This window comes from Protopterus annectens, chromosome 1.part1 (genome assembly GCF_019279795.1).
Source record: "Protopterus annectens isolate FY-2018-M chromosome 1.part1, PAN1.0, whole genome shotgun sequence".
NCBI lineage: Eukaryota > Metazoa > Chordata > Ceratodontiformes > Protopteridae > Protopterus > Protopterus annectens.
In genome coordinates, this window is record NC_056726.1 from 645,997,004 (window position 1) to 646,018,454 (window position 21,451).

Here is a 21,451-nt window from a genome sequence, read left to right on the forward strand (position 1 = left end):
TAGGAAATACAGTAAGGAGTCTGAAAGGGAAAGAAGGAAGCAAGATAGATGGGTCCTATGTAAAGGCCCATAGACAATCTTTAATCAATTTTCTTAGTAATTTGCCACAGAAATCTTGACAAAAGTACTTACAGCAAGACTAGAAGTCATACTGTCTGGAATAATAGAGGACAGTTGCGGGTTGTGAGAGGGCAGGGTTTGTGTACATGGTAGAATGGAGGAGACAGGCTTGGCCAAGAGTAGTTTTGTTCAACATTTAAAAAATCAGAGCTTTTAAGGATATCGGGATTAGGGATAGGTTTGTTGGTTGGGGGGGGGGGGTAAGATCTGTACTGTAAACCAAAAGGTCAAGATTTTATTTATTTTGTGAAGTTATAAGAAGTGGTCAAGGTTCAGGGAGGGTTACACTAAGGTTGCCTTCTGTCATATGGTTTATTTCTTATAGTGATGTGCAAGCTTTGCTAGGAAGCTTAAGGGTTGTACTAAAAAAGTGGTACTAGATGAACCTGAGAAATGAAAGAGCATTAATGTTAAGGTTGTAATAGAAAAAAAGCAATTCTCACACAGGGTGTGGTCAAGGCAGAGGAGCTAGTCGGGGATTAGAGGAAACATGCTTTGGTCTAAAAGTCTGAGAAGTATTAGACTACAGTCAGAGAAAGTAAATATATGGAGATAAAATTAAAGGGAATGTTAAGGAAGTTGAAAGCAGAGGGGTGTGGTTGTTCTGTGGTAGAATCTTTATGTTGAGGATGGTAATGATCCTTAAAAAAGGATACTTGATTATATCCTGATAAAGCAAATGGATAAGGAGGTTGGTGAACTCTCAGTGATGTATAATGAGTACATGCAGGAGGAGTGGGCTAAGGGTAGCAAGGGAAAGAACGAGGTAGTGGGAGGATGGATATACGGAGACACCTAGTTTGAGGATTATGTGCTAACATTTAATATTAACCAGTAAGGGGGGGGTGGAATGCAAGGTCGGATTGGAGAGGAGCAAAAACACAGAAAGGGCAAAAGAAGAGAAAGGGAGGGAACAGATCTACCTAAGCTGGATTAATGAGATATTGTTACCTGTAGAGTTAGAGGAAAGAAGTGGTAAGAGGGACTAGAATCAGAAGTATGCGAGAACAATGACAAAAAAGCTACAGAGGGAATAATGGAAAGGCTGTGAATACTGAAAGAATTGGAGGGTTGGGCAAATTGCTAAAAAGATTATGGATGAAATAATTTGGAGGTTGATGCAAATTGTGGGAAGGATGATGTTATACCATAGTAGAAGGCATTGGGGACATAAAAGAGCAGTACATGCTTTAGGAAGAGAAGTAATGGAAATATAAGTGGATAATATCCTTGTTTAGGATAATATATTGCAAGAAGGGAATGACAACTACTGGAAGTGAAAAGGCTTACAGAGAAGAGTAAGATGAATAGTTTACTGGAAGCTTTTGGAAGATGCATTCAAACTAAACAAGTAGGATCAGGATGAATTTTTTTTACTCCTCAGAATGCTCTGCTGAGACACTAGAGGCTTATAATAAATATTCATGATGTTTGGTTTCCATTGCCATTTTGTATTGTGTTTTTGTGGTTTGGCTCCCAAAAATAGAATGAAGCCTGACTGTTTCATGAGAAAATAGAGGATGGTGCCTTTGTATGTCCAATGAATGTGAATGATCCATAGCTGGGTACGGTACACCTAAAAGGCTTTGAGGAGAAGGGCAAGTGGGATGGTTGAGCAGTAGAAGTGTAGCATGATATTCTTGAAATAGGAATGACTCATGTTGTGGGAATGCAGCTGGGCAAATATGATGTGAGATGTAGTTTTCAAAGCAATGGGAATTAATTTTTGGTTATAATGCTTGGAACACAGCAAAGATATGTTGTTGGGAATGGATAAGGAGATGAGGTGTATGGCAGGAGTAACATGTAAAAGATTTTATTGCTAATTAGATAAAGACTTATTTGCCTTGTGGCTTGAAGGTGGATATAGAAACCACACTGATGAGTAAGCAAAGGTGAATCAAGCTAGTTTCAAAGAAAATCCCAAGGTGCTTTGGGAACACAAGTTGTATGGTGGTTCTGCAGTATGCAGAAAAGACTGTGTAAGGTATGGGAATTTAGCCTGGCTAAAGAGTGTAGGGCAGCATCTTGTAGTGGAGGAAATGTAAAGAGGCTATAGGCAGGCACATGGAGACAAACTGAAATATAAAAAAAGGAGGTGAATCTTAGCTATGGGGCAGTCATGTATGGTACAGATGGAGCAGGTTACTGAAGAGGGCAACTAAATAGTATTATAAAGTATAATAAATAAAGTACAGTGAAATGAAGTAGTATAAAATAATTTGAGAAGTTCAAATATAAACTTTTTTGGATTGTGTGGAATATTTGAGTGTTAATTGGAAGAGTTTGAAAATAAAATAAAACCACTGGAAATGTATAGAAAAATGTTTTCTTGGTTTATAGTAAGAATTAATACTTCAGATCTGCGGCATGTCTTGATGTTCAGTCTCAGAGCTGGTTTACCTCATTTTGTTATTGGTGTTCCACCTTCAGAAAGTATTATTCATACTTTAGTGGGAAGGATTCTGTGAAAAGGAGACATGTCTGTGTCTATTATTTCAGTTTTGGCATGGAAGTATTGAAAAAAGTTTGTTCTTCTGATAATTGCCATAATTGTTGTATTCAGAAAAAGCTACCTTTTATAGGAAATCTGTGTAATCCCCAGAATGCCTTGTAACAACAATGAAAGTATGTGGTTTCTTTGTGTGGTATTCATGCTCCTTATGACATTAAGTGTTTTGCCATAGTTGTCAGTAGGGAGGGCAGATGCTTGAGATGTCTATAAAAAAAGTACTTGCTATGTGGCAGAAAATATTCTACTCTTTTTGCAATAAATTTTTATTGATTGTTCAGTACTGTGAATTTCATGACTTGACTTTCAGCTAAACCCTGTCGCTCATAAACAGACACGTTTGTCGTTATCATTCAGAGTAGCCTGCATCCACTGTTGTACTTTTGATTTTTATGATTTAGACATGGTACTTTGTGGTAAAATATACTTAGCATCTGCTGCTTAATAAGTGATTTTTTTCTTCCTATTGACAGAATTCTAATGATTTTACTAGTGTTGGGCGAAGAGTAAAGAGTGGATTTTGCTACAAAACGTAAGTAAACAGGTCCCAATATTGCTTGTTTTTGTAGAATGTATGTCGAAATACAGTACGTTATATAGAAATGTGTTTAGTTATTGATTTACTTATTTAGAAGTCCCATTAGATGTTCTGTCTGGTGTGTCTAATTTGTGTGTGTGTGTGTGTGTGTGTGTGTGTGTGTGTGTGTGTGTGTGTGTGTGTGTGTGTGTGTGTGTGTGTGTGTGTGTGTTTGAGAGAGAGATATATGTCTGTCTCTGTTGTGGAAGTTGTAAGTTTTAAGACTGCCTCCAACAACTCCTCATCCAAAGCATCTCCAATTTTGGGTCTTTTAATGTGCTTGTCAGATCTTTTTTTAGGCAATGTTAGACACCCTTATTGAATTATCACTTGTGACATGGGCAAATTTACATTTACATAAAAGTAATCAAACTGTACTAACAAGTTCACATTTACAAGCATTATGCTTCACATATATGCTATATATCATATAACCAAAGCAACATTGCATAAATTATCCATTTCCTGCCCTTTTTTTAAAACAATATACATCATCTTTATTAAACCGGGTCTATATTACCATGTCTTAATCGACACGGAAATATCAACCCTTTAAAATCCCGAATGGCTGCATCAGCAAATTTTTTTCCCAGGGGAGAAAATTGCTCAGCCGTCATTGGGGATTTGCCCTTTTCCTCACTGTATTGCGATCTCGGAGTTGGTATATTTTGTTGGGGGGGGGGGGCACAGCCCCCCACTATATAGGGTTTGAAAGGTTTTTTGGGGTTTTTTTGTGTACGGCCTAGCGATTTTTTCCCTTGGGAAAAAATTTGCTGAAGCGGCCATTCGGGATTTTAACAGCTCGATTATTTCCATGTCTATTAAGACGTGTAACATGTATTTCGACATGATTATATAGACCCATTAAACCATCACTTACGACATAGGCAATCATAAATTTGTATAAATAAACCACACAGACACTATCTTAGCTACAAGCATTTTGCATGACAAACCATACTGACATACTCCCAGCTGCAAACATTATACATCACTTATAATCTACCCAATCATTTTCAGTCAAATGTTACATAGCTCATTTAAGTCCTGCCTTCTTTTAAATATCATTCCTCTTATTTATGTATTGTTCTCACAGTTCCCATTTTTCCTATGTAGTTTGCTCCTACCATTTTCTAAAAATCTCAATTCTTGTTGTTTTATCTCTGTTACTATAGTTATTACTTCTAGTATTGTTGGTTTAGATTTTGCTTTCCATTTTCTAGTAATTGTTTTTTTGGCAGCCACCATAATTAGACACAGCAAGGCCTTAACATGTCTAGCTAATTCTGATTCTTTATCATAACTTAGAAAAATCATCTTTCTTATCACATCAGTCTGCCTACACAGCGTCTTCAGCAGTACATCCCACAGGGAATCATTAAAGCCCACCAACTCAATGCACTCGCTGTGGAGAAAAATTCTCTGGAGTTTACTTGGGGGGTATAAAATGTCTTTGTAAACATTTCCAAGCAAAAATTCTAAGTCTTCTAGATTTTCTTGCAGATTTGGGAGACATACCTATATCCTCCCATTGTTTCTTTGTGAATTGCTTACCCAGTTTCTCTTCCCAATCCTTTTTAACCTCCCCTGTTTGATTCTTACAGTTATCATGCAATAATTTGTATGCTAGACTAATTATTCCTTTTTTTAATGGCAACTTCTGTTCTAGATTCTATAAAAAAACTCTACCAGTGCTGGTCTTTCATTTAGAGCCCCCCTATTTCTTTCTCTTTGCCTATACTGTGATATCAGCTCTTGATATAGAAGGTAATCTCTAACCTGCAGTCCAAATAAATTCTTGGCATCTTCCCATTCTATCATCTTTTCCTCTCTAGTTATTTGCCCCTAATGCCTTGGTTCCTTGGTCAGTTTTCTCCAATAAATTCCAGCTCTCTCTTGCCTATTATCTATATCCCTAACTGCAGTCATCCCTATCAGCTGAATCTCCTTTCTCCATTCTCATGTTGGCTTTGTTGTTAGGATACTTTCTGCTACTTTATAGATATAATATTCTGTATGGTTGTTGTTATTCTCTTCAAAGGCCTGCATCCAAAATCCCAGTCTCTCCTAGTTTCTTGAGCTTCCTCCCTGTGTTATCATCATTGCTTTCCACTTTGAATTATAGTTTTCTGCTTGTGCTATCTGTAGGAGCTTTAACTGTGTAGCTCTGAAATACCCCTTCAAATTGGGTAATTCCAATCTGCCCTGTTCTACTGGAAGAATCAACTTATCCCACGTGGCTCTTGCCATCTTCCCTACCCAGATGAAGTCCTTCAGTTCTGATTGATAAAAATATGCCTGATTTTATGTATAAGACTTAATAGGACTAAAATATTTTAACTGCTTGTACCTTACTATCCATATCCAGATAACAAAGTTTCCAGTTTCTCAGTTTTTGTATTATCTTTTATTTAGTCTCTTCCTACATATCCTTAGCTGCAACACCAGAATCATTTTTAATCCATGCTCCTAAATGCTTCATTTTACCATGTCCTCATAAATATGGATATTGCTGAACCAATTCATATGCGGGTACATAATTTACAGATATTGCCTTTTTAATTTTGATTTGAAACTGTCTCAAAATGTTCCACAGTACTGTAATGTCTCTTTCTAGTTTTGTCAGGTATAAAATAATATCATCTGCAAATAGAGCCAGCTTTTCTTGACTACCATACCAATTATATCCTTGAATTTCTGAGTCCCTTATTTTATTTGCCCATGGTTTTACATGATAATGCAAATAACAAAGGGGGAAGAGGACACCTCTGCCTAGTTACTCTGCTAAAGTAGAAATTATCAGAGAGGACCCAACCCACTTTAATTTTCACCTCTGATCCCTCATATATCCTGCTTATCTACCTTATATTTTTTTCAGGAAATGCACATGCTTCCATTGCCCTGCTCATAAAGTCCAGGCTTATTCTGTCAGATGCTTTCTCTGCATCAAGACCCACCAACAGCAATGGTATTTTCTAACATTCTGCTTCCCTCTGGATCATGGATATTCTGTTAATGTTGTTAAACGTTTGCCTCCCCTCCACAAAACAACATTATTCCATATCTATCAATTTTGGCATTACTTTTGCCATTCTTTTAGCCATTATAGACATGAACACTTTATAATCATGGTTTAATATTGAGGTGGGCGTGTATGAAGCTGGATCTGATGTATCTTTACCCTCTTTAGGTATTATTTAGCCACCACTAATTATTTCAAGGATGTTGGTACTTCTCCTGTTAAAGTGCTGTTAAACAAAACTGTCCATATATTTATCATTTTTTCCCTCCTAGCTTCCAAACTTCCACAGGAATGTCATCTATTCCTGGGGACTTTCTTGTAGATTGGGTGTACATCACAATTTTTATTTCATCTCCTCCTTTCCTAACCATTAGTATTTGAGCCTCATTTGCCTCTAACTTTGGCATATTTCATTCTTTCATAACAGTTCCATTTATATGTTTTCTTGATTTCCATATTTATCTGTTTTATACAGACTTTCATAGAATTTCCAAAATATTTCTAATACCTCTGCAGGGTCTGTAGTTACCTTCCTTGTTATAGGCTTCCTAAGCTTGGCAACAGCCCTTTATACTTTCTGTTGCCTGAGTTTTGTGCTAAAAGTTTTGTGCTCTAGTGTTGTTATCAACAAACAGTTGCTTAACAGCAGTCTTTCTATACTCATGTATATTATTTAGATAATCCCTTATTTTGTGCTTAGCATTCTGCAGTTGATCCTCTTCTTGTTCTGTGAGATTCCCCCTATTCTGCAATACTTTAACATTTGTCAGTCACTCTAAATAATTCTTATTACTTCTTAACCATAGTTCCCTTTCTTTTATTTCCACCCTATTTTTAAATTCCGCCTGAATTTTATCCCACTGCCTAGCTATATTTTCAGAAGTAATTTCTAGCCTCTCAAATAGCGCCTGTATACTATCCACTACCCATTCTTTAAATTCCTCTCTTTTCAACAGATAGGTGGGAAGGTGCCATGTCTCATTTTTGGTTCATTATCCTGTTTTTATTTTAGTTATTATTGTCACATGACCTGAAATAGTTATTGGGTGCATATCAAGACCTTCAACTAAATGCACATGTTCCTGTAAAATGTGAATTCTGTCTAGCCTAGCCCAGTTTTTATCTCTTAGAGAATAATATGTAAATTCACTCCAAACTCCTGTTAGTGAATTCACATCTTCCATGCCAAATATATTCATAAATTTCTTCAAAAATCTACCTTCCTTTATTACGCTTTCACTTCTTGCCCCTCAGGCACATCTTCACTGCTGCAAATCAAATTCCAGTCCCCACAGCTAAGGAACATTCCTTGCTGAAAAGTCATTGTTTCTCCCAGAATTTTTGTAAGCTCCATTATAGCAGTTTTAGGTGGAATGTAAATACTTACCAGTGTAATCCTCCTCCCTTGCCAGTAGCCCTTTAGCACTACAAATCTGCCATTATTATCTTTTGTTTCCTCTTCTATCACTATTGGAGCTCCTCTTGCAATTAATATAAGTACTCCTCTTTTCCTTTGTCACAGATATTCTGCTGAATAACCATCCTGAAAACCTTTCTTTATCAAATTCACATTCAATTTTTTCGAACTGTCTGCTATAAATAGCTATTTGTACTCTACATTTTTAATATAGTTCACTATTCTTACTTTTTTGTATTTGTCTGTGAGAACATTTATATTTAAAGACATTACAGAAATCATCATTGTATTAAAAGTCATTACTCCCACCTTTTATAACACCTTTTTTGTTAAATGTCTGGTTCCAACTTTAGTGTTACATGCATACACAGTTTGGCAGATTGAACTTTTATATAGTTGTTTCTTGTCATATTCATTTGAGCTTATGTCACATCTTACAAAATTGTTTGTTTTATTGAAAGCCCTCAAAAAAACAATGCACCCTTAAAACCTATTAATTTAATACTAACAATCGAAACTATGTATATCCTCAAATATTGAAGTTTTACCCTCCTAATAGGAGCAAATGTCCCAAACTGACAGCCAGACTAATAGACTTGAGTTTAACCTAAAAGAAAGGTTATTCATGCTAAGATGCATGGTGCACCCTGTGCTTCTACTAAGTGTTAAATGGTTTTGTCTATCCTTATAGCTCTCCTAGCTGGGAAAACCCCTGAATGCTTTTAGAGAACATTACCTGCTAGCCAGTTACTCTTTTCTTTTTTTTCTACATCCAGTCACTCTACATCAGACTGTAACCAATTTGTCTTTATCAGAATGTCTCCATAGAGATATGAGAACCAGACAGTTAGTTTGTCATTATCAGATGCTTCCATGGAGACATGAGGGCCAGATACAGAATTGCTACTAAGCATACATTCATTTGCTAAAAAAAGTCTCATAATGTTCAGTATTATTTTTCATTTACTTGTTCTTTCTTAAAACTTGTTACTAAATCAGTCTAAGGTCCTTAATCCAGTCATTCCCCCATGCGATATGAGAAAAGGCACATTAATTTTTCTTTTGTCATGCTCTTTTAACCAGGCTTTTTTTTTAAATTGCAGTGCCTACATTTCTTAAAACTGAACAAGAAAAAAGAGAGAAGGGAGAAAGAAAGGGAAAAAAAGATCAGTGGCACCTATTTACAATCCCCATTACATTTAAAAATAACAAAAAACTTTATAGCATGCAAAGAAAACCATACACCACAAAATTAGTACTATTGAGAAAAGAATGTTTTTTTTATTTACAGTTAACTTTCTCCCCCGTCTTCCCTTCCCCAAAGCATTTTTCCAAACTTTAATGACATGCGGTAGGGCATAATAGATAAACCGTCCCGGCTAGGTTTCAACCCGTATGTTACCAGATGGGTAGCTAACTGGCTCACTGATAGAACCCACTCAGTCAAAATGGGGGAAGCCACATCTAGTAGTAGACCCGTAACAAGAGGCATACCCAAGGATCGGTCTTGGGGCCTCTACTGTCTGGGATATACTTTTCTGAGGTGCAAGCCAAAACTATTGGTCTGTGGCTGACCAAGTTTGCAGATGACTGCAAACTGGGTGTTGTCTTAAATTCCCCTAGTGATGTGAACATCTTCCAAGAGGGTCTTATCCAAACTAATGACTGGTGCCAGAAGCATGGCTTCAAACTGAATGCCAAGAAATGCAACATTATCCCTTTGGGGAAATGGTGCCCCCACTAATTATCCCATTAATAACAATGTGCTAAGCATGCAATCAATTGTGAAGGACTTGGGCACCCAGGTTGATAGCAAACTGACTTTTGGCCAACACGTTGCCTCCATTATATGGAAGGCTTTCTACATGGGCCTACCTCATAAGTAAGGGTATTTCATCCAGGAAAGAGGAGGTCATAACATCCCTGTATTCCTCTGTTATCAGACTCATTATTGAATACAGTGCCCCCTTTGGCATGCACCTTGCCAAGCACATCCAGCAGCTGGAGAGACCACAGAGGTACCTGACCAGGAAAATTCAGGGTCTCAAACACCCATCCTGTACAGATAGGCTAAAAGCCCTGTCCCTCTACTCAGTCTCATAGAGACTGTTCAGAGGTGACCTGTGTTTGGCACACAAGGCCGTCTCAGACGCAGCCTTGATGGAGTTGCTACATATCCATAAGTCAAACTCCACTCACTCAACCTGCACACAAGGCCTCAACCTGATCTGTGACATTAATAGAACTTGTTGGTGGGATAGATCTGTGTCCCAAAGACTCCCCCATCTGTAGAATAAGACTCCCTGTTCATGTCAAGCAGAGTACCTCACTAGCCCTCTTTAAGAAGAACCTGAACGACAAGATTGGAAATAGAAAGTACACCGCTGGGATCCCACCTGTGTCCCTGTTGGACATGGGAAACAGGTGCTAACATTGTGGAAACATGGGTGAAATTCTTGACTAGGCTTATAAGGGCCTCTAGGCCAATATCCTAGTATCATACTGTGAACCTATATACTTTAGAGTCTCCCACAAGTCCAACAAATTCTGAAAAAGTCCAATATTTCCAGATTTTCTTGTTCTGTCATATTTCACAAATATAATTATTGCACTGTAATCCCACATTAAGTTATTGATTTTATTACTGTTCATCTCCATCTCCCAAATCTTGTTTCTGCTTCATTTTCAATGTACTCTCTATTCTTCTATTCAGCTGTCATGCTGCCTTCCTTCTCTCCAACATTTTCCATTGAAACAGTGGAAAAGGTAGTACAGCAGTTTGAAACTCACACCTCTGTATCGACATTCCCTGAATAGTGGAGTTAATTTACTCTTCTTTGCCTGGTGTACAATGAGTAATCATTCTCCACAAACACTCTGCTGTTTCCCACTTGTGGTATTTTGTCCTTCTTCCACAGTTTTGTCAGAATCATCTCCTTCTGCTGGTAGGATTGCATCTTCACTTTTAAAAGTCCTGACTGCTTTCTCAAAGCGAGGTTTAGAGCATACACACAATGTGCCCTTTCAACTAACAACAGCTGCTGTGGAGTATTAGTCCATTTGCTTGTTGTGCTTTCATAAAATTAATGCAGTCTGTTCCTTCAAGCTTGTCTATTATAGCTGAAAATCTCAGGTTTTCCCTACATGGTCTGTCCTCTAATTTTATTATTTTTTGAAACGTCTTCCTGAGCAGTCTCATTTTCGGACAGCCTTTTCTTCATTTCAGTGTCTGCTTTCTGCAGCTTTATCACCTCATCTGAGTAATTGTTTAATGCTTCTTCCATTTTTTCCAGTCTTTTGTTGTTTGTGTTGATATACTCCAGTGTTTCATTTATTTTAACCAGGTCTGTGTGCAGTTGTCTTATATCTTCCTGTAGGTTACTAGAACTCATGTGTGGAGGTGGCATTACTTTTTGCTGAACAGCTACAGAACGTTCGCCAGTGTTTCTCCCTCAATATTTGTAGCTGATTTTTTTTCCAGTTGCTCTGTATTTCTTTTCTCCTGGCATCCAGGCAGTACACTTACTACCCAGTTATTGAAATTTACCAATAGCACAAAAGTCTACTGGCCTTCTCCGTTTCTCTTTTCACACTGTGAGAGCTAAAGTTAAGCTGTTACTCAATGTGCAGACATCTTAGAAGTCTCGTGCTTGTCAGATCTTGAGAATGATGATCCATTGTAGATCTACAATACCTTTTTAATCCTTAACTTATCTTAAGGCAGTATAATGAAGATTGAATAGTTTCAATTCAGTGTGTCACCTTCCAGGTTATTTTGGGTGTAAGAGTATTTGTTTCTTAAAGTGAGATTGTCTCCTTCTGCTTTGATAACTGTCTTACATTTCCATAGACTCTTTCTTCAGGACACGAATAGGTAACAATCCAGGCAAAAGTGCAGCTGTATGATACATAGCAAGCACCACCTGCAGAACCTCGATCACGCGCAAATGTCAGTGTCAGTCTTTCCTGGGGTCAGGGGATGGGAACTAGCTGCTGATGGATTGTCTTCTACCATTGACCAGGAGGATGCCAGCAGGAATGCAAACATTGGAAAGATACAGGCAAATAAATGATAAATGAATTGTGTACTGTATGCAGAGGCATGGTGCTTGCACCACAAATGCATCCTGCAGGATGAGGGGAAAATGCAGTACATTACTAAAGAAACTCTCTAACCCTTTTTAATGTGAGGCAGTTTCTTTCTACAGAGAGAAAGTGACAAGGTGAACCACAAAGTTTGACTAACCAAAATATATACATATAAGTGATGGTAATGTAGAATTAGCTATTTGAAATTGTTTCATTTGCATTTTATATAATTATTTTATTAGTCTGGGGCACTATGCCTCTAGTACCACTGCACTGTAGTTGCACATCATTTGTCTGCTGCTGCCATGCTCTGAGACATTTTATTGCAACTTTTGTGGGGGGCTTATGCTGTTAGATACTGTTATGTGCCTATATTTTTGATATACTACATCTTTTTGTCCTCCACCATCACCATTTCTTTAGACCTTCCTTCGGTGTTCCAGTATCTGCTTCTATTGCCAAGCAGCATCCCTGTGTGTGCCACTCATGTGCTTAGCACATCTTGGCATCAGAAAGAGGACTGACTCTCTCTCTCTCTCTCTCTCTCATTCTCAGTATCAGATGAAATGTAAATGATAATCACTGCTGCAGAAGCCTGAGTTGTATGTGCCAAGGATAAAATGGTCAGCCAGTTTTCCAAAGTCTTGGGCTCCTTTCACATGCGCCCAGGTTGCTGGTTGCACAAGCTCCTAAGAGGAGAGAACCAGCAGCCACGGTGCCAAAAGTTTCAGTATTTTCTTGCCAACCTGAATGAGTGCTCCTCTTGCAAGCTTCAGAGGATTGACAATCTGCTAATAGTCATTCTTTGCTGGGCAAATCAGTTCCCTCCAGGGAAAACCTTTCACAATTTTTGAGTTTTGCCTTGAAATGTATCTGTTTCTCTGAGAAACTAAAAATGTTACTGTGTTTAGTTTATTTTATGGGGCTATCACACGACCAGCATGATAGACCATTTTATCTTCTCTTTGACTTTACTGTTTGTGCTTATTTTAAGCACTTTCTGTGAAGAAATTTATAGTAATTTTGTGAGGCTTGCTGTTTTTAATTAGGTGTTTAATTGGTGTGTTTTGGGAATGTTATTGTATATTTTGCTTTTGAGCATTATTCTCAACAACTTAACTCTCACCAATACTTTCTTCCAGTGTTAACCTAAAATCAGTCTCTGTTTTTGGGAGAACCATGGAAACACACCGGTCCAACAGTTCTACTTCCTCCAGTCCCAGGAAACAAAAAACTTGTAAGGAGTCCTTGCCAGTACACCATGCCTCAGTCACTGGTGGGTGACTCTGCTGTGGCCATTACGGGTTCTTCAGACCATTCAGTTTTTTTCTGCTGGGCCCTCTGGTGTAGCCTCTTCAGCAACCATGGACCATGGGGTTAGCCATGTCTTCTTTGGCTTTGCAACTTCCCTTGCCGGGCATGGCAGTGCCTTTATTGTCAATCTCAGAGGAGGGAGCAGGGAATCCACCTCTGTGTAGCCAGGCTGAGACCTGGTCCCAGGGTTAAGTGCCATCTATGAGATGGACCCCTTCCAGGAATGCCTGTAGAAAAAGAGATAGAAAAGTAAACATTTATCTTCCATATATTCTGTTTCTGTTAATAGGGAAGAGTTTATTGATTAGCTAAAGGTGTATTGCAGATTTTAAAGGCCTGAAAGAGTAACTTGGATTTTTGTGAAAAAAGACTGTTCTTTCACTTTCTGAAGATTCCCAGTCTGACAGTAAAGAAGGGGATTGGGAAAAGTCATCTTCTAATCTTTCTTCCGAAGTACCTAAGTCTAACTCTTAGGAAAGTGTTTCTTCAGAATCTCCTGTAGATAAATTCTCTTTTAGCAAAAATATTTCTAGGATGAATAAGATATTTCAGAGGGAACAGTCTTATATTCCACCTTTGAAGAAATACTATGACTTATTACAAGTTGAATTGTCTCAACCTGCTGCTCTTCCTCTTTTGCCAACTTTGGTGGATGTTTTTGATATAGCCTACAGTATGCTTGACATTCAACCTGCAGCCCCTAAGAAAGCAAGCAGACTTACAAAGTTCCTCAGTCTTGCAAGGATTTGTTTTTGTATCCCAGATCTGATCCTGCAACAACAACAAAATTAGCGCTAATTTTTCTCCCTCTGATGAGGATGGTAATGCTTTTGATAGATTTGGAAAGAGGATTTATTTTTCTGCCACTTTAGCTTTAATAATTTTAAATTGTCAGGCTCACATGTTGAAGTATCTTTAGTCTTCTTTTGACAATATGCAGAACTGTACTGCCTGTCTTCCCTCTTGAGAACGTAAGTAATCCTTGAGTTCTTTAATTGCTTCTGTTTCACAGGTAACTAAACATTCTTTAACATGTTCATATGTTTGTGCTGTGTCCAGGGCAGTAGCTTCAGCTTCTGTTATGAAAATGTCTGCTTGTGTCCATACACATATGTTTAATGAAGATGTTAAATCTGAAATTTTAAATTCTTCCTTGAATAGAGAGGGGTTTTTTTTGGTCCTTCTGCTGCTCAGGTACCCAAACAGTTTGATTAAATAGGGAAATTGATTCATATGAAATTTTCAGCTCTCCTTTCCAAATTTGCTAAGGCTTTTGCTGTAAACTCAGGTTCCTTTTACAAAAAGAAATTAACAGTCCCAACAGGCCTGTAACAAGCAGACATACAAGAAAAAGTGACAAGAAGGTTTAAACAAAAAGGAGGAAACCTTCCATAAAAAGGAACAGTCCAGTAATACCGAATGACTATTGCAGCATGCTCCCCCCTCACCCTGCCAGATGTCCTTCAAGGATGCATCTGCAGTCATCACATATGGGTTGTCCTGCCTCAGGTAGCCCTTCGGTCGGCCGGATTCCAAAGTCTGGGTCCGGCGTCGGCTGATGTCGCCTTCCCGGCGCCAGCGCCTGGGGTATAAAAGTGTCAGCCGACGCCATCTTCCTCATTCTTTCTTGCCGCGTGGTGCCCGAAGCAGAAGCAGTTCGCAAGTGCCGGTCGGCCCGCTCCTGTAATTCAGCTAAACCGAAGACTTCAAAAGCTAAGTACCCCGTTGGGGACTCTTTCTTGCCTCAGCCGATGTCAGATAAAATTAATAATTGCTTAACTTGTGGGAAACAAATACCTCATAAGGATTTCCACTCTTACTGTCTACCTTGCCTAGGCCCAGACCACGACGTCTCGGCCTGTTCTGCCTGTGCTTCCTTCAACCGACGCACTCTAAGACGTCGGTCGGAGTTTGCAGAGGAATTTTTTGGGGCTAGTTTTGCTTACAAAATGTCGTCGGAGACTCCGACTTCACATTTAATGAAGAAACGCAAGGACAAGGACCGACACCTGCGGTCCACGGTTTCGGCTGAAACCGTGGCCAGGCCTACCGCGAGTGTCTCAGTTTCGGCTGAAACCGAGTCCTTGGTAATACCGTCCAGTGAAACCGTACAACCGACAACCTTGGCCCCGGAGGCCACTACTGTATCGGTTGTTGAATCTCCGTTGGAATCTGGTGTCCAGGAACCTTCCGACACCATTCCCTTAGACAAAACTACACCAGCAAGTGGTGCAGCCAGGCCTCCTGCATACATGTCTATTAAGGCATTCTCTAGGGCTAAAGCTGCTAAACACTCTAAATCTATGCCTCCCAGGGTTATCCCTCAGGGACCCACTACAGGTTCTCAGATCCTTAGTCTAGCAGAGGACATTATTTCATTAATTAGGGGCTCTCAGCCTCATCCTGACAGGGGCTCTCAACCTTCTACAGCAAAAAGGCCCAGGGTTGAGCCCTCTGATCCCCTCTCCTCAGATGAGGCCTCTGCTAGCTCTGCCCTCTCGGACTACCAGGAGGAGGCCTTTTCGGCCTGCAAGGATTCAGATGCAGAGGAATCTATCCCTTCGGCCTTTCCTCCTGAAGAACTGTCTTTTGGGGAAACTTTGCACACTATGAGGGAGCATTTCCAATGGCAAGGCCAGGAATTCTCTGATTCCAGGAAGAGATTAAGGACCTTCTTGCATTTGCCTCAGCATAGACCTTTGGCTATTCCCCCTGTTTTGAATGTCATTGATGATGTGTACTCGGAATCTAGCTCAACCCCTGACACTCTCCCTCCGGCTCCTGCCAAACCTGATAGGTACTACAGGGTCCCGGAATCACATCTTTTCCTTTACAAGGCCCACTCTGCTGACCCAGAAACTATTTCCCAGGGTCCTAAAGGGGTTACAGCTGCCACTACAAAAAAATCCACTCCCCTCTGAAAGGGAGTCCAGGGCTTTAGAGCGATGGGGTAAAAAAAGTGTATACTTCTGCTGCCCTTGCTATGAGGGCATTAAATTGTCAATTCCATATGATACAGTACCAAGAATATTTGTTAGATGAATTGCATAAAAAGCTGTCTTCTCCTGAACCCCTAGATCGCAAATCTCTTCAGGATCTGGTACATAACTCTCAACAGGTTAGCAACCATTTTCTGCAGTGTGGTTATGATGCATTGGAAGCTTCATGTAGGTCAGCTATGACAGGTGCAGTTATACGTAGGCATGCTTGGCTGAAGGAACAATCTCTGCCAGACCATGTTAAAGCAAAGCTTCTGGATGCTCCACTGGAAAAGCAAAAGTTATTTGGCTCCACTGCTCAGGAGGTCTTAAAGAAATTTGAAGAAAAGGCAAAATCTGTACAAACAGTCAAAGATTTTATGCAAGTCCAACCACCAAGATTCAGCAGAAATTGGCCTTCCAAGAACTGGTCCTTTCCCGACACGGGCAGATTTCAGAGAGGCAAGAACAGGCATGCCAGAGGTAGATGGCAAGCTAGAGGCTCCTACAGAGGGCGTCAATGGCAGCAACCCAACCAGAGAGGTAGTGCAGGTCCTACAACTGCTGCACAAGGACAGACTCAATGACTTTACCTTGACACCGCCAACCAGGGCTCAAGTGGAAGCACCTTTGGGCGGAAAGCTTTCCTTATTTTCAGAAAATTGGCACATTATTACAAGGGACAAATGGACACTACACATAATAGACAAAGGATACAGGTTCCATTTCCACACATTACCGAAAAGAAAAGGCATGCCAGACCTGCCACCAAATCAAAGGGCAGAGGCTTTGAAACAAATCTCCAACTTAATGAAAATGAAAGCAATAGAGAAGGTTCCTCTTGCAGAACAAGGCCAAGGATTTTATTCCAGACTCTTCCTTGTTCCAAGAAAAGAAAAGCAATGGAGGCCTATTCTCAACTTGTCCGCACTAAATGCTTATCTTATTGTGCCAAAATTCAAAATGCTGACTCTACAGCAGCTCCTTCCCATGCTGGGCAAGGGGTCTTGGCTGGTAACTCTGGACCTCAAGGAGGCATACCTGCATGTCCCTATCAGACAAAGCTGCAGAAGACACCTCATATTTCTTGCAGGTTCAGAGCATTATCAATTCTCAGCATTGCCCTTTGGCTTATCTACTGCGCCCAGAGTATTCACGAAATGCCTGGCATCAGTAATTGCACACTGCAGACTTCAGGGGATGCAAATATATACCCGTATCTGGGCGACTGCCTTATACAAGCGGACAGCCAACAAATTTTGGTAAAACACTTGAATTATGCCATCTATCTTCTTCAGGCCTTGGGATACACAGTCAACATTCACAAGTCAAGACTTGTACCATCCCAAAGAATAACTTTTCTGGGTGCGGATTTAGACACAACCACCCAAATGGCTTTCCTCACAGAAGAAAAGCAAAACCAACTACCGGATTACTTCAAAAACCTGTCAAGACAAACTCAGCTGACTGCAAGGAAGATCCTGCAGGCCCTGGGTTACATGGCTTCTTGCATTCTTCTGATTCCTCAAGCAAGGCTACATATGAGAAAACTCCAATGGTACCTAAGGAGTTTATGGACTCAGCACAGTCACAGCTTGGAAACTTTGATACCACTCATCCCATGCCTTCAAAGGGAATTTCTGTGGTGGGCTCAAGCAAGCCAGTCAAACAGGGGTTTGCCCTTCAGCAAACCAACAGCCAGCCAAACCATTACAACGGACGCTTCAGACCACGGATGGGGAGCGCATATGGAAGGAAGATGCATTCAAGGACTATGGTCACAAAAAGAGCTACGCATGCACATAAATCAAAAGGAAATGCTGGCAGTGATACATGCAATCGAGGCCTTCAAGTTATTTCTACATCAAGGCCACCTGCTAATAAGGACAGACAACACTACAGTTATGTGGTACATAAACAAGCAAGGAGGCACCCATTCCTACCCTCTTTGCAGACTGGCAGTGAATCTATGGGAACTTTCCCTGACTCTCAATATACAGCTGCAATCCCAGTTTGTACCAGGAAAAGACAATATACTGGCGGACAGCTTAAGCAGGAACATCATGGATGCACACGAATGGATGCTGCACCCAGACATCTTCCAACAGATAACACAATCATGGGGGAGACCGGACATAGACCTCTTTGCCTCCCCACACAATCATCAGCTGGACAAATTCTGTACAAGGACATACCACCCACAAGCATGGAAAGTGGACGCGCTCTCTTTCAGCTGGAGAGATCTAACAGTGTATGCATTCCCTCCTCTTCCATTAATGACCAAGGTCTTGCTGAAGATCAGGGCAGAACAGCCAAGAGTGATTCCAATAGCTCCGAACTGGCCAAGACAGCACTGGTACCCATTGCTAAACAGCATGTCTCGGACAAAACCATGGCTTCTGCCACAATGGCCATTTCTCCTGACACAGCACAATTACAAAACTCTGCATTCCAACCTGAAAACATTACAGCTAGCTGCCTGGAAAATGCCTTGACTCATCACCAGAATAAGCTATCCAAGAGAGTGAAGGATATCATCATGGAAGCTCGCAGGCCTTCCACACGGAAGGCATACTCAGCAAAATGGAAGAGATTTCACACCTGGAACACCTCAAAGGGCCTAGATGCAACAGTTATGAACATGGCGCATATCCTGGAATATTTAGCAGAAATGCTCCACAATGGCCTGTCTTACTCTTCCATTAAAATTCATGCTTCAGCAATTTCAGCAGAGTACAACACTGATCCTCCTGTCTTCTCTCATCCTCTGCTAAGACAGTTTCTAAGAGGAATTAAAAACATCAATCCTCCAAGGAAACCACCACTGCCTACTTGGGACCTTAACTTCGTGTTGGAAAAACTAACACTGCCTCCCTTTGAACCAGCAGCATTTGCAGAACTACAGTTCCTCTCATGGAAGACTGCTTTCCTTCTGGCCATAACCTCAGCAAGAAGAGTATCTGAGTTACAGGCCCTCATGGCAGTACAGCCATTTCCTTATTTTTCATCAAGACAGAGTCTCATTGAGAACCAATCCTTCATTTATGCCAAAGGTTTTATCTAGGGTGTCATTAAACCAAGCTATTCACCTGCCTACCTTCTTTCCAAATCCACAAAACAAAGGGGAAAAGCTTCTGCACACCCTGGACATACACAGACAGTTGCGCTACTACTTGGACAGAACTAAAAATTACAGAAAAACTGACCAGTTGTTTGTAGCATATGCTGCCAGTGCACAAGGAAAAGCAATTTCAAAGCAGACAATTTCTAAATGGATAGGGAATTGCATTTGTTTCTGTGACTCCTTTCATGGAAAAACTGTACCAGCTAACATTAGGCCTCATTCGACCAGAGCCACAGCCACCTCCACAGCCTTCTTAAGAGGGGTGGCTACCAAGGACATTTTAGAAGCTGCTACATGGAGCTCCATGCATACATTTTCCAAGCATTATAACTTACCTTTATATTCCAGATCCAGAGCAGGCTTTGCTACGGCAGTCCTGCAGGGCATTTTAGCTACACCATCCTTTACATAGATCCACCACCCCCAGATTGGCTATGGTATTCTACCCATATGTGATGACTGCAGATGCATCCTTGAAGGACATAATACAGTTTTGTACCTACCATAAATGTAGATGTCCGATAGGTATGCATCTGCAGTCAGGTTTACCTTCCCTCCTTCCCCTCTGTGGTATTTCTTGGGTGCATTTCCCTCTCATAGCTAGCTGGGGTTATCTATTATGGTGTATTTGTTTTTATATATGTATATATATATTTTTGTGCATGTTTGGAATTTATTGCATTTCTCCAAATTTAGCCTTCCTTAGAGGGCACCTGGCATCTGGGGCAAAAAAACTGAGGAAGATGGCGTCGGCTGACGCTTTTATACCCCAGGCGCTCTGACGTCGGGGAAGGGGCGACATCAGCCAATGCCGGACCCAGACTTTGGAATCCGGCCGACCGAAGGGCTGCCTGAGGCAGGACAACCCATATGTGATGACTGCAGATGCATACCTATCGGACTTCTACATTTATGGTAGGTACAAAACTGTACTTTCTTTAAACCTGTCCCAGAACCTGGTTCTTCACCTTCCTTTTTGGCATCAGATTGTTTTAGACAAATGAGTCCAAAAAGTTGTTCAAGAGGGTTACAGATGGCAGTGAGAAAGCTTCCATAATTTTCAGGGGATTCCCCCCGCCCCTTGTCCTCCAAATCAGACCGGTTTCCTCCATTCATCAACCAAATGTATTCTGTGGGAATTATACAACCAATTCACCCAGACTTGTGAGGGAAGTCATTTTACTTAAGAATTTTTCTGGTGCCAAAGTGAGACCCCTCTTGGAAACCAGTTCTCAACCTATTTGTGAAAGTTCCAAAGTTCAAAATGTTGATGCTACAAATCTTGTTACCTCATTCTTCTTGTAGTTTGACTGGTGACTCTGTACTTGAATGATGCTTATCCTCACATCCCTATTGCCACATAGTTCAGAAGTTTTCTAAGATTTTCTGTGTCTAGGTTACACTATCAGTTCTCTGCTTTACCCTTTGAGTTATCTACTGCACCAGAGGAATTCACAAAGTGTCTAGCTGTCTTGATATCCCATTACAGAATGTAGAGTATTCACATTTTTCCTTGTTTAGACAACAAACATATCTTTGCAGATTCTTTATCAAAATGCCAGAAGCCCCTTACTTGGGTAAGAAACCTCCTTATCAATCTAGGATTTGGGCCAACATTCAGAAATCCTCCTTGATTCCTTCCCACATGATAGTATTCCATGGGTGCCTTCTGACTCCATGTAAAAGGTATTTTTTTTCTCAGGAAAAAGTAGGTCTATAACTGTAATTGTTCTATGCTTCTCCATTCAGTCCAAAATTCAGGATGCTAGAGTTCATGGCTTCTGTGATTCTCATGATTCCCTTTGTCAGATTACATATGAAAAAAATTCAGTGGTCCCTGAAAGCAATACATTCCCCACATATTTACTTCCTGACATTGCAGATTCCATTGTTGGGCTTTCTGAAAAGAGTTGCTTTTGTGGAGAAACTAGATTTCCTTAAATCCAGGTATTCCCTTCTGTCTGACTACTGCAAAACAGTCTGGAACAGTAGACATATTAGGTTTTGCATGGGTAGCAGTGTCGATATCAGGGTAAAAATATAAGGTCTAAGAAACAAACCGGACAGACCAAAGCATGTCAAAATAGATGTTCGCTGTTATTTATGCTGTCAGTTTATGAACTACAGGTGATCACAGACAATACAACAAACAGTGATGTGGAACATAAACAAATGGGTGTAACAGATCCAACCCACTGTGCAGGCTGGCTGTGGTAGCTTGAAAGGTAGCAAATTAGCACATTTTAACCCTCCAAGCTTCTTACATTCCATCAGAGCAAAATATTCTGGCAGACAAGC

At 40.3% G+C, this 21,451-nt stretch overlaps 1 protein-coding gene across 1 annotated transcript in view; it reads left to right on the forward strand.

Annotated features, from left to right (window-relative positions):
• The window catches only part of FAM214B (family with sequence similarity 214 member B), a 2,663,862-nt gene that overhangs the window by 2,210,186 nt on the left and 432,225 nt on the right, over nt 1–21,451 (forward strand). The window contains exon 11 of the mRNA XM_044077337.1: nt 3,106–3,164. Within this exon, the coding sequence (XP_043933272.1) occupies nt 3,106–3,164 (59 nt within the window). The remainder of the gene's footprint in view (nt 1–3,105; nt 3,165–21,451) is intronic.